The following is a 13,120-nucleotide window of genomic DNA, read 5'->3' on the forward strand; positions in this document are numbered from 1 at the left end:
TGATCAGCTGGCAGAGCAGGGCGTCCGCTTCACAGAGCGCGTGTCCATCAGGGGGCGCCGGCGCACACCGCCGCGAGAGAGACCCAGAACGCCGGCGCACACCGCCGCGAGAGAGACCCAGACAGGGATGATCAGCTGGCAGAGCAGGGCGTCCGCTTTACAGAGCGCGTGTCCATCAGGGAGCGCCGGCGCACACCGCCGCGAGAGAGACCCAGGCAGGGAGCGTTCTTCAGAGCAAGGCCCGCGCGGGACGCTAATTATCTCTTGGCGAAGCACTTTCTCTTTAAAGTGTAAATGTGCTCCCTCTGGGCGCCAGAAACATTTAATTACACATCTCTGTCTCTGACGAAAGCGCTCGGCCAGAGACGGAATGAGCTGGGCCTATTGCTCAGCAGGGGCCACGCGGCCCGCTGCCCTGCAGTGACCAGCGTCTTCCCAGCCGTCTCCTCTGCCGGACAGAGAGCCACAGAGCAGCGACTGCGTGGGAGCGCCACGTGCCCTGAGGATGTGACGGGACCAAGGCCTGGGGCCGCGGGCCCGTAGGCATCTCATTTCCCGAAAACTTCTCGGGCCCTGTCTCCTGGGGCTCTGGAGAGAGGGAAGCGGGGGAATCCGATCTGTCTTCCTGACGGGCTGCACACACAGAGGGTGGGTTGTGGATCGTCCGATTCCACACACGGATGTGGAACTAGAAACACGCCTATATGCACATATGAGCAAGTACACCGGTCAGACCGCAGGGGTGGCCGTCTGCGCAGCTGCACCCATTCTGCCAGTGCTGACTGCTTTTTGAAGATTCTATCAGGAAATGGGCTCTAAGCGAGGTTTTTAGAAATAAATTTGTATTAAGAAAATGTAAAAAACGACCAGGCAATTGGGATGGGTGGGGGCGGGGGGCACGTCTGGGTGTGTGCCATGCGCCCCCTGCCTCCCTGGGGACGGACTGAGGGTGACAGGTGTGATGCCAAGCAAGTGTCTCTCCGGGAGCTGTTTCACGTGCTATTTGATACAAAGGATTATCCAATTAAAAAAAAAAAGAAAACAAGCCCTGTTTGTTTTTCCAAAGTGCACTAAAAGGAACAGAAGTAGTATCAAAGTGACCTTCAGAATCTGTGCCCCAAATTCAAGAAGCCCAGCTTTACACTCGGAACCCCACCTTGACGACAGGAGCAGTCGCCATTCTGACTTCCCAGGAGTTACGTGTCCGTGAACCGTTCGGACACAAGTCAGTTTCCGATCACGTGCAATTCAAGTGCGTTAAAGCGTGTTTTGTCTTGACTCTCCAATTTCTTGTTTTGAAGATTTTCTGGAAGCCTACTTCCAATCAGAGGTTCCAGGGAATGTAGAGTATGGTTCTGGGTAGCCCTCAACATCTTCATTTTCTTTCTAGATGTTTAAAACAGTCAGTTTCGAAACTGCACCACAGATACAGGGTTATGTGTGACCCCAAGACAGGCGTTTTATCCAAGGTCACCCATTAGCTAGTCATCTGGGCCTCATTCTCACCACCATCTCTAAGCAGCTGAGTAGCCAAAACTCTGGGCTGTATTCATCCATACCTTGTGAAATACGAACCCCAGGAATTGTCCCCTACGTGAAGAATCTTATTGATAAACATGACCACATTTCCACAATTCTAAGATACCCAGCCCCCTAGCATCTAACACCTCTAAAGCTACAGACGCCTCACAACCAACATGTGAGTTACCACAATCTCCCTCCTCTCCACTGCAGCTAACACGGATGCACCTGTGACATACAAGCATAAGACAGACGGCACGTCTTACAGCAAACGGCCCCTCGGACCCAGGCGTCCCCTCTCTCCGGGGCAACCCGAGTGCGCTACCCCGCTGGCGGGCCGCGGGTCTTACCTGCGGAAATCCAGGAGGGACCTGGTGGAGGAAGGCACCCCCTGGTCATACCAGCTCAGGAAGTGGAACTGAGTCACTGTGCGGGTCTCGTTCGTCTGCAGGTTCTTCAGGTAGAAGCTCCTCACGAGGAAATCCTCGCACCAGATGTGCTCAGAAACCAGATGCACCTGGGTGGGGGGAGTGGACAGGGCGGGGGCGGGCAGAGAGCGCATCGGCTGGGGCCCGGCTCCCCGAGCACGGAACCACTGTGTGGGGAGGGGGCTGCACGCGGCAGGCGGGGGAGGCTGTCCAGCTTTCCAAGTTCAACACGGTTTATGCAAAAGGTCACTTTGTGCTTTTTTTTCTACATGTCACTCAGGGGCAAATAGTCAAATTATTGGGAAAAATGCGTTACAATTGGAACGAGTGCACTTTCTGTCTTTTCCAAGCCATATAAGCCTCCGAGAAAAATCACCAGAAAAAAATTATACTTTCAGACAAAAACTCAAACGGGGCTCTATTCTCACTGGCCTTTCCTAAGAGAGGCCCCACCCAGCTGCAGAAAGACGAAACCGAAAGGTTCGTGTAGATGCTGCCAGGCTCTGAGCGCTGGGAGCCCAGGCGGGGACCCCAAAAGCATGACCAGCTTAGAGGGGAACATCCAGGCAGGCGTCTGAGGTGAACCCTCCTGAGGGACTCTGGCGTTCTGACGAATTTTAATGGGAAGCAACGTCGAAGGGCACACTCTGGTATTGGTTTAACTGCCCAAGGTTATTTACTTCCTTCTTGATGTGGGCAAAAAGCCGGCCAAGGAAACGAGCAGGCCAGCAGGGGACCCGCGAGTTGAAAGGCCGAGTGGGCGCTACGGGCACAGGCCCCGCGAAGGAGCGGGAGCCGGGGCAGGCGGGCCGCGAAGAGCCAGGGTCAGCAGGGGCTGCTTCCCGGAAACAGGCCCCCGTGAGTCCTTTCTTGGGTGCTTTCTGTCTGAATTTGGATTCTTGGAATTTAAAAATGGAAACCACGCCCCTTCTGGCAGAGTTCCTGCGGCACGGCTGTCTGCAGGGTCTGTGACCACAGGGCTGGGCAAACCTCCTGGGGCCTCCAGGGACGGCGGCCCGGTGTCTGCCCAGGACGGGCCCGCCCACAGCTGCCAGGCCCCCTGCCCATGGCCCGGTGGGCGCCCTGGGAAGTACCTCGTAGATGTGGTAGAGGCTGGAGCCCTCGTCGGGCCAGTAGTGGTAGCACTGCCGGACGCCGTTCTCCGAGAGGGGGGTCAGCATGACGACGACCACGCAGCCGCTCTCCCACACCATCTGCGGACCGAGAGGCGGGTGAGGCGCTGAGCCCCGCCACGCGCGGAGTCAGCGCCCCAGATGCACGGCGCACACGGCCCCATCCCCGGGAAACTGGATCCTTAGGCGGTGAGCTCTGCCTTTGCAGCTGCGTACACAGGCCCACAGTCTGCATGTTCCAGGAGACATTGCAAACAGGATGTAGTAAACCCATTCCACGCCCTAACACCGCTTGGGTTCCCTGCTCCACTCAGCCTCGGGTCCTCCCTGCTGGTCTCTGACGTGCCACAAACAGGCCACCGGGCATCAGGTGCTGGGCCCCAGGCAGGCAGCCTGCTGGCTCGGACACGCCACTGTTCCGAGGGACACAGGGGGAAATCACAGGCACGTTTGTGTGCTCGTCACCACCGTGGGACCAGAGAAGCAGTCTGCTTTGTGGAGCTGCCATCCCACCCGAAGCCGACTCTGGAAGATTCCTGCCACGTGCGTTACAGAGAGTGCATGCCCACTTCTACCAAAATACAGCAGCTCTGCCCAAAGGAGAGGGCATCCTGAACTGACGGTCATCCACCGCAGCCCTACACCAGCTCCCGCACGCGCAGACAAACGGACCCACATTTGAACACCAGACCCGTGAAGACACACAGGCCCTCAAACTCGACTCCTTTTCAGACACGTGTCACAGCCGGCGGCCGTGGACTGGGAGCTCAATCGCTCAACTCACTGACTCCAAGGGATCCCTGAGCAGCCTGAGGACCTGCTGGCACGTTAAGAGCAGGGACAAAGTCTCCATGTTCCCTGTGCTGGGTTACGCTAACTTCTCCCAAGTCTCTACAAACAACTGCATCTAGATGTGGAGTTGGTATCAGAGCTCCCGTTTCTTTAAAGCATAGATTTAACAATCTGATTAAGATCTTGTAGTTTATAAAATCCACATAACTCGGATATAAAATGCTTTCTCTTCACGTTCTTGGTACTGAGTTTCCCTTTAAATTATATTCTGAAAATCAGACGTGTGCACGATGCTGTCTCTTTTAAGACTGGTGTCTCTTTTAAATTGGTGGGGGTGGTATCACCCCTACCCCTGTGATAGAAACAGCTAAGATTCTTAAGGCCCCTCATGGTGTATCATCTGCGGTGGAATTTAATGGGACTTGCTGCAATGCTTACCAAAAAGCCCACACAAATATGAATTACACTCAAGCCCACACGCTTCCCTCTTCTTCAGTGCAAATCCAACAATTCAAGGTGGACGCCCTGCTCTAAGCTTTGCCGGCTCCCAGACTGGCCCTAATCGGTCCTTCTCGCACGCCGTGGTTTAATGTGCCTGGAGAAGGTACAGAAGCTCATTGAAGCCATTAGGAAAATGAGGGGAAACACAGGTTTTATGAGTGTAATAAAAATACAATGATCCGGGCCATAAACTAATCACCAAGGCTCCGCTGTACCCCCGAGTGTGGAATCAGGAAGCCCTCCCCACCGAGGTTCCTTCCATCCGGGGACGCTCGGGCCTCTCTGAAGCTGTGGTTGAGAGTGAATCCGAAAGAAACAATTTAGACCAACAACTCCAAAAGCACCCCAGGAGGTAATACTTCTTTTTAGGTCACTGTGTGGAAGCAGAGAGGGACTGACTAAATCGAAGCTGTCTCACCCGCTCGGGCACCCACTCCCTGCTCACCTCCCACCGCGGTGCCCTGCTCGCAGGGCTGGACTTCAGGGCACACCAGGGAATCCACGGTGGGTTTTGGAGGGAACATAGGGTCTGGTGGAAGTCCCAGTCGAGTCCGTTTCTGGACGGGAGGTCACACTCTTTCCGGGTCAGTTTCACAGGGTCGTGCCCAGCAAGAGAAAGGCACGACTTCTATGCCCAGTCTTTGAGATACCTCCAGCGCTCTCTTCAAGGAAGCAGGCAGCCGCCTGGAGTCCTCCCTGATCCTGCTGTGGTCCCCTGAAGCAGCGGCTTTGCTGAGCCGAGGAGCGGATGGTTGATACCAGAAACGGCCCTTTCCACACTTCCCGTTTGGTTAGGGCTCAGACAGCACAGTGTCATCTCCCGGAGCACGCGGCACGTTTACTGGGGACCTCACACAGGTCAGGACACCCCAGGCCACGGCGCGAGGAGAGGGATCGGACTGTAACAGCTTTCACCGGCAAAAAAGTGGGTTCCTTCTCCCAAACAGGAGGCAGGTACTGCCGGTCCTGGGTCGGCTGAAACCTCATCTCGGGTGGGGATCCCAAGGACAGGTCCCTCCCGGTGCTGTGCTTGGAGAACAACCAGAAATGCCCCCTTCTCCTGAGTGTCTCCTCAGACGCACGGCAGCGACCATGGAAGGCCACCCTGAATGCACGCTGTCACCTGGCACGCGGTGGCGGGGAGCGACGGGGCCCCGGTGGCGACAATCACTGCTTCACTAGCGGGCGTGTCATGGGAGTTGGGGCGGCAGCTCAGGGGTCCTGGGCGGCGCTCAGATGCTCAGTTGTGTCTGACTCTGTGTGACTCCATGGACGGTAGCCCACCAGGCCCCTCCGCCCATGGGATTCTCCAGGCAAGAATACCGAAGCGGAATGCCATTCCCTTCCCCAGGGGGTCCTTCCCAACCCAGGGTCTGAACCCACATCTCTTACGTCTCCTGCACTGGCAGGCAGATTCTTAACCAGTAGCACCGCCTCAGGGGTCCTGGGCTGTCATAAAACACACCAGAGGCAACCCATACCCCCAGCCCCTCCGTGGCACTCAAGAGGCCACCCAGGAAAGGGGCATGTGATGGGAGCACAGCTGGCACAGCCGAGCACGGGAGCCAGTTCACGGCCATCAGACCTGGGCGCGCGGAGAGGCTAACACCCAGCAGTTCAGACCTCCGGCGTGCATGCGCGGAACACACACTTTGGCAGCTGTTTCATCCAAACGAGTGAGCTTCCCAGGCGGATCAGCGGTAAAGAGTCTGCCTGCAGTGTGGAGACGCAGGACAGGTGGGTTCAGTCCCTGGGTCGGGAAGGTCCCCTGGAGGAGGAAATGGTGACCCACTCCAGTATTCTGGCCTGGAGACGCCCATGACAGAGGGGCCTGGTGAGCCACAGTCCATGGGGTCACAGAGTCAGACACCACTGAGCGACTAGGCAATAACAGCAAGTTTACCAACTGTTGGTTAAAGAAGAGGTGCCGTGCTGCTCTTGGCTATGGGCTGGACTTTGTCCCTGAAATGACATGCTGATGTCGTAACCCCTGCCACCGATGACTGTGGCTTGATTTGCAAACAGTGTCTCTGCAGATGTCACCGGGATAAGAAGACGAGGTTCTGATGCATCAGGGTGGGGCCTAATTGAGCACAAAGGAGGGAGACACCAGGTGAACGCAAGGATGGTGCTGCAGAGATGCTGCTGGAACACGCGGGCCCTGCGAGCAGGAAGGAGTCTCGTCTCGGTGATTCAGGGCCGGGAGAACAGCCCTGCCGGCACCAGGGCTGGACTCGGCCTCTGGAATTGAGAGGGAGCATGCTTCTGCAGCTCTCAGCCGCTCCGTTGATGGAAATCTGTCACAGCAGCGCAGGAAATGAACACACTCACCGAGGCCCAGCCTCTATGCCAGCCCCCGAATCGTCCACAGGAGTTGGGACACGTCCGTTCGAACCTTCTTTTATTCATCAAATTACACCAGATGGAAGGAAACTATAGATTTTCTTCACCCGAAGTCTTTCTTGAGTACCAAGTGTTTAGCAAAAAAAGAAACTCCTTCGGAGTGCACAACGCCTGATTAAAGGCAGGCGGTCCATGCGGACAGGTCAAGCCCAGGGCCGCCTGCTCTGTGAGGAGCTCTGGTCCCTCTGGGGCACGCGTCCCCCCGCTTCCCGGCATGTCCTGTGAAGCCCCTCCACCTTGTTCTGCTCTCACCTGTGTGGGCACGGCTTTCTTCCACCAGACTGTCAGCTCCTTGAAGACGGCAGCCCGTCTGGCTGCCAGCTCTACCTCCAAGGCATCTGACGCCAGGCTTTATTATAGTTGATGCTTAGCTGAAAACAATACATATTTTAAAAAGAGACCATTTGACTGCCTCTCTGAAAAGAGAACTCAAAGAAAACGCTATCAAAGGCTGGCCTGGCAGAGTCCTCCCAGGACCTGTTTGGTGCAGACACGTGCCTCTTGAAAGCCCGCGTGCTGTTTGCACGCCTGCTGCAGCAGCCGCTACGTGAAGTGGAGACAGCTTTTCTCCAGAGCAGGCCGAATGTGCCCCTCCATCCCTGACACAGGATTCATTTCTGCTGCCAACTTCTTTTCATAGGTGGAGGAGAGATCAGCTTAAGTCTGGCAGTGAGGATGCTGACAAAGAGGTCTGAGAACACATTTTATGTCAACCATGCACTCTGTAATCGATTAAAGAAGAGAAAACAGCAGTGTCTGAGCACCTTCTGCAGAGCAGACCCCCAGGCCCTTTCTCGCCTTGTCCAGAGGATGGCCCTAAGAAGTGTGCCCTGAAGTCTTCCCAGCCTCTGGTCTGTTTCAGCCACACAGTCACTGTCCCTGAGTCAAGCTGTGAGTGAGGCAGGTGGCAATTCGGCTAAATGTGAACGAAGGTGATTAAGTCTTCATTATGTCTTCATGCAGGACTCATAACACAAACCCACCTGGTTTGTTTCTCTGTAAACAGAGCTGTCTGCATGGGCCTCTTTCGCAGATAAAACCCCGAAGTAATGGGAGCAAAGCCAATACTTAATCCTGACCCCCAGGAAGGGCTGAGCAGGGAGGAAGGAGTCTCGCAGACATTAAGATCTGTGGTTAACAGTTGGCCTGCCAACCCAGGGGACATGGGTTCAATCCCTGGTCCAGAGGATCCCACATGCCACAGGGCCACTAAGCTCATGTGCCACAGCTACTGAGCCTGCGCCTTGCAACGAGGGAAGTCGCCACAGTGACGAGCCTGTGCCCCACACTAGAGGGTAGTTCTTGCTCGTCACAACCAGAGAAAGCCTGAGGGAGGCAACGAAGACCCGGAGCACCCAGAAATGAAGAAGCAGATAAATAAATCTTTAAAAAAAGTCTGACCTGAGCTCAAGTCAGTCCCGATGCTGATAAACTGTAGCAGGCCCCTCTGGGTGCTTTCCCACCAGCAGTGTTTGTGCCCAGGCAGGAAGGAGAACCATCTGAATAGAAACACTTGCTCGTTCACTGGAATCCAGCAAGCGTCCTTTTGCAAAGACAGAACGGCCTGCTTCTCTTTGAGCAGAGGCGAGGGGGCTCGTGTGTGCCACTGAAGCATTTCCACAGCGAGGCCATGCGCAAACCAAGCTGCCCGTTCACCTGAACCTCACGCAGCTGCCGCAGAGGTATCTGTCAGGCACTCGACCGTGTGGGAAGTCGCCTGAGCCCGGGCGTGTTGTCATGTAGAAGCGCTTACCGCCCCTGGGCTATGCTCACGTTTCACATCTAACACACACGTTGGCTTCTTAGGTAAAAGCACCACTCAGGCTGTCACCGTTTCAAAACCAGGACCTGACGTGGATGCATCAGATCCACTTGTGAGAAGAAGGAGGAGAAAAAAGAAGAAGTCAAAGAATGAATGAAAAAGAATGAGAAGAAGAAAAAGGAAAGACGGATGAGGGAGCTGATATCACACGTGAAAGCAGGCTGTTTCGGCTGAGGGCCATAAAAATCAAGGCCCAGGCTGTGCTTTTCACGCGAGCCTGAGCTCTGACCCGCGTGCCTGGTGGTAGACACACGCATAGCCGGGTGCGAGGCGCGCCATGCCCGACAACACAGGGCACGGTTCCCAAATCCCACCTTGATGTAAGATGATCTGACAAAAGTTCCCTTTTATCTATAAAGATTTGTGAATTCATGTGCAGAAAATTCAATCAGAATAAATGTTTGAAGAAAAACATCCTGGAAAATCTAGGGCCTGTGGTTAAAATGCTTCTGACGTTAAAACACAGAAACAAAAGATCAGGTTTTTCTCAGGAAACTCACTGTCCTCAATTCCTGTAGTCCTTTAATTTAATCAGATAATCCTGCTTATTTAACTTATATGCAGAGTACATCATTCGAAATGCCAGGCTGGATGAAGCACAAGCTGGAATCAAGATTGCCGGGAGAAATATTGATAACCTCGGATACGCAGATGACACCACCCTTATGGCAGAAAGTGAAGAGGAACTAAAGAGCCTCTTGATGAAAGTGAAAGAGGAGAGTGAAATAGTTGGCTTAAAGCTCAACATTCAGAAAACGAAGATCATGGCATCTGGTCCCATCACTTCATGGCAAATAGATGGGGAAACAATGGAAACAGTGGCAGACTTTCTTCTCTTGGGCTCCAAAATCACTGCAGATGGTGACTGCAGCCACGAAATTAAAAGATGCTTGCTCCTTGGAAGAAAAGCTATGAGCAACCTAGACAGATATTCAAAAGCAGAGACATTACTTTGCTGACAAAAGTCTGTATAGCTATGGTTTTGTGTATGGATGTGAGACCTGGACCATAAAGAAGGTTGGGACCCAAAGAATGGATGCTTTCAAGCTGCGTTGCTGGAGAAGACTTGAGAGTCCCTTGGACTACAAGGAGATCCAACCAGTCAATCCTAAAGGAAATCAGTCCTGAATATTCATCGGACGGACTGAGGTTAAAGCTGAAGCTCCAATACTTTGGCCACCTGATGCAAAGAGCCGACTAATTGGAAAAGACCCTGATGCTTGGAAAGACTGAAGGCAGGAGAAGGAGACGACAGGGGATGAGATGGTTGGATGGCATCACCAACTCGATGGACACGAGTTTGAACAAACCCTGGGAGATGGTGAAGGACAGGGAAGCCTGGCGTGCTGCAGTCCATGGGGTTGCAAAGAGCAGACGTGACTGAGCAACTGGACAGCCAATTAGATAATGTGCTCTAGAATCAATCAGTCTGTGAGTTAACAGGGCCCCTGAGTCCATTGCTCCATCCACAGCCTCTTAATATTCCAGAACCGCTACCTCTGCAAGCCCTCCTCTCCCATCACTCGTTGCCCAGGGCTTGTGCTGGATGAACAGAGGAAGTGACTGCGTGGGCATCATGGGGGACAGGGACCAGGGACCTCCTCCAACTCTGTGTCCCGCCTCTTAGGACCACCAGAAGCCACGAGCCCCGATGTGACATGGTCTCTGAGCCAGTGGGTATGATTTGACCGGGCGTCCTGCAGACTGCGGGGTGCTGGGTGTCTGCAAGGACCACCTCTGGCTGCTCCAGGCTTGGCTCCTGGGGGCTTGGTGGTACTCACTATAAAGGGGTCACCCTTAGCTGACCTGCCAGAGGTGGGGGCAGGGGCTGCTGCCTTCCGGCTCCCCGTCTGCTGGACCCACCACTGCCCGGGTGCACTGGTCAGTCGTGGAGCTCATCACTGCCATTCTCATCCTAAGTTCCTGGAGGAAAACGCTTAGGTTCTTGGGACCTTCCACAGCCCTCCACTCGGGTCTCTCCTTGTCCATCCTAAGAGCGGTGACTGATGAGTGCTGAGGAGCTTAAGTTCTTTAGTTAAACCAAGCCCCACTGCTTGGAAAAGAAAGTACATTGCCCCACTGAAGACTTCTAGTAGAATATGCTTGCAGAAAGTGGGAAATAGAAAGCAACAGGTGGACTTTGTCTTGGTAAAATGTTAATAAGTGTTCGTACGAATTGGGCACCAGCTGAATTCCAGCTGCCTTCAGCGCCTGTACCTGGGGGTCGAGGCCCAGCTCCCCAGCCTCTGATTGCATCATCTGAAAGTCACCAAAAAGCCTGTCAAGCAGGGAGGGCAAAGCTGGAAATCCTAGAGTGTCTTCCCTGCCCCTCAGCTCCCGGTGAGCAGGGCCGGCCACCAGTCCCAGCCCCGAGAAGCCCCGGGCTGAGCTCAGGCACCACTCGGCCGACTGCGGGGTCCACATGCGTGGACAGTGCTCAGGCGCCTGAACCAGCTGACCGCGCTGCGGTCCAAAAATACAGGGGGGACGGCAGACAGGGCTCCTTGGACAGTGGCGAGGGGGCTGGTGGACTGGGGCCGGAGCAGCTCTAGGACGGGCGGGTGATGCCTGGCCGGGTGGCTCAGCGCCGGCAGCCTGTGCCCGGGACTCGTCCTCCCTGCTCACAGCCCCGAAGCGCTATTCTCTGAGAAAGCTGCCCCCAGGCTCCCAGTTGCCTGGTGCTCACGTGTGAGCCTGGCCCCTGGCAGGTGGCAGACCTGCCCCGCTCCTCGTGCGGAAACCACAGCCCTCCGAGAAGTCCTCACCCTGATCTAGCCTGGCTCTAGCCTTGCACACGTGCACAGCTGGAGGGTGTGGTACACGCCCTCTGTGCCTGGAGAGGACGCACCCTGAGGTCCTCACAGCAGGGGCTGGCCCTGAGCACAGTGTTCCCACTGCCGATGGCCTCTCTCTCCTCTACAGAGACTCACCTGCCCACTCACTGGCCCCTCACTTCACAGCCTGTGGAGCTGTGACCACAGGGTGGGGTCTGATGACAGGGTCGGGTCTGATCATGGGATCAAGTCTGATCACAGGGGTCGGGTCTGATCTCGGGGGTGGGGTCTGGCCTTGGGGATCGGCTTTGATCATGGGAGTTGGGCCTGATCACGGGAGTTGGGCCTGATCTCAGGGGTCGAGTCTGATCATGGGAGTTGGGCCTGATCACAGAGGTTGGGTCCGATCACGGGGGTCGGGTCTGATCTCAGGAGTCGGGTCTGATCACGGGGTCAGGCCTGATCACAGGGGTCGGATCTGATCTCCGGGGTTGGGTCTGATCATGGGGTCAGGTCTGACGCCTGTGCAGCTGCTGTGGGGATTGGGGGGGCGGGTCGTGTGGAGCCCTGGGCCTCAGTGCTCTGTGGGATCGGGATCCTGACTTTCTTTTATTCTAGTAAAGTATACGTAATGTAAAAATACCTTCTTGATGGGTTTTGAGTACACAGTTCAAGGGCACTCAGGACATTCACCACCACCACCCCCAGAACCCTCCCATCTCCCCAGACTGAGACTCCGTACCATCAAACACCAACTCCCTGACCCCCCGACCACTAGCCACCTCCCGTCTTGCAGGAGTGCCTTTGGGGATCACGCACTCGTGACAGCTTCATCCCAGGTCGTCAGGTGAGGCCACACCCCCCTGTGCCTGCCCAGGGCCCAGCATACAGTAAGCGCTCAGTCACTGTTGCCTCCCCTTCGTGGACTTGGCTGCTGGCCGACTTCTCTCAGAGCAGGCACTTCAGGCCCAGGAATACCCGGGCTGTCCTCACAGGTCAGAACACATTTCTACAGGAAGGTTGTGGGTCTTATGTGCATTTGGTTTTGGAATCAAATTCTTAGAACATGAGGTGTGAATTCAGAGAAAGAATTCTAGTCACTGGAGGGCGAGTGGCGCTGCGTCCTGGCAGAGCCCGAGGGGGTGCAGGGTCGGGAGGGAAGGGCCTGGCTGGGGCGGGAGACCCCGCCTTGAGGTGACTGCAGCGTGGGCTGCCGCTGGGTCACACCCACGATGTAATGTTCTGGAAGCGCCACGCTTGCGTGAAGACAGAGCCTCTCCCTAGCCGCTCCTCTGGGTGTCGCCCCTCACCCTGGGCCTGCGGTGCCCACCTCGTGTGCCCCCTGCTGACGGCCCCGGGTGTCTCTGCTTTGCCGGTGTCCTCCGCCCGCCTGCCCGCCTGTCCCCCTGCCGTCTGCCTCCAGTCTCCTGGTCATGATGGTGCCACCCTGGGGCTCCGTGTCTGTTTTCCTCCTTGGCATCCTATTGGGTGGAATAATGTCCCCCAGATCCACGTCCACGGAGCCTGTGAATGCGGCCTTGTTTGAAAGCTGGTGGAGGAATGCCCCACTGTGTTCCCCTCCCGGCCTGGGCTCTGCGCTGCCCACACCACTCACACAGCAGGGCCTCTCCTGCAGGACCTCTCACTGCGGACCAGGGCCTCTCACCACGGACAAACCCCGTGAGATCCTCTGGGGAAGGGCTCAGGGCAGCACCCCAGAGCTCAGATGAAAGGAAGATCTTCGAC

At 55.7% G+C, this 13,120-nt stretch overlaps 1 protein-coding gene across 1 annotated transcript in view; it reads right to left on the reverse strand.

Moving 5' to 3' along the window:
- The window catches only part of PTPRN2 (protein tyrosine phosphatase receptor type N2), a 555,617-nt gene that overhangs the window by 22,105 nt on the left and 520,392 nt on the right, over positions 1-13,120 (reverse strand). The window contains exons 18-19 of the mRNA XM_040259938.1: positions 3,044-3,163; positions 1,872-2,038 (exon numbers count right to left, since the gene is read on the reverse strand). Coding sequence (XP_040115872.1) covers positions 1,872-2,038; positions 3,044-3,163 — 287 coding nt within the window. The remainder of the gene's footprint in view (positions 1-1,871; positions 2,039-3,043; positions 3,164-13,120) is intronic.

This window comes from Oryx dammah, unplaced genomic scaffold (assembly GCF_014754425.2).
Source record: "Oryx dammah isolate SB20612 unplaced genomic scaffold, SCBI_Odam_1.1 HiC_scaffold_18, whole genome shotgun sequence".
NCBI classification, from domain to species: domain Eukaryota; kingdom Metazoa; phylum Chordata; class Mammalia; order Artiodactyla; family Bovidae; genus Oryx; species Oryx dammah.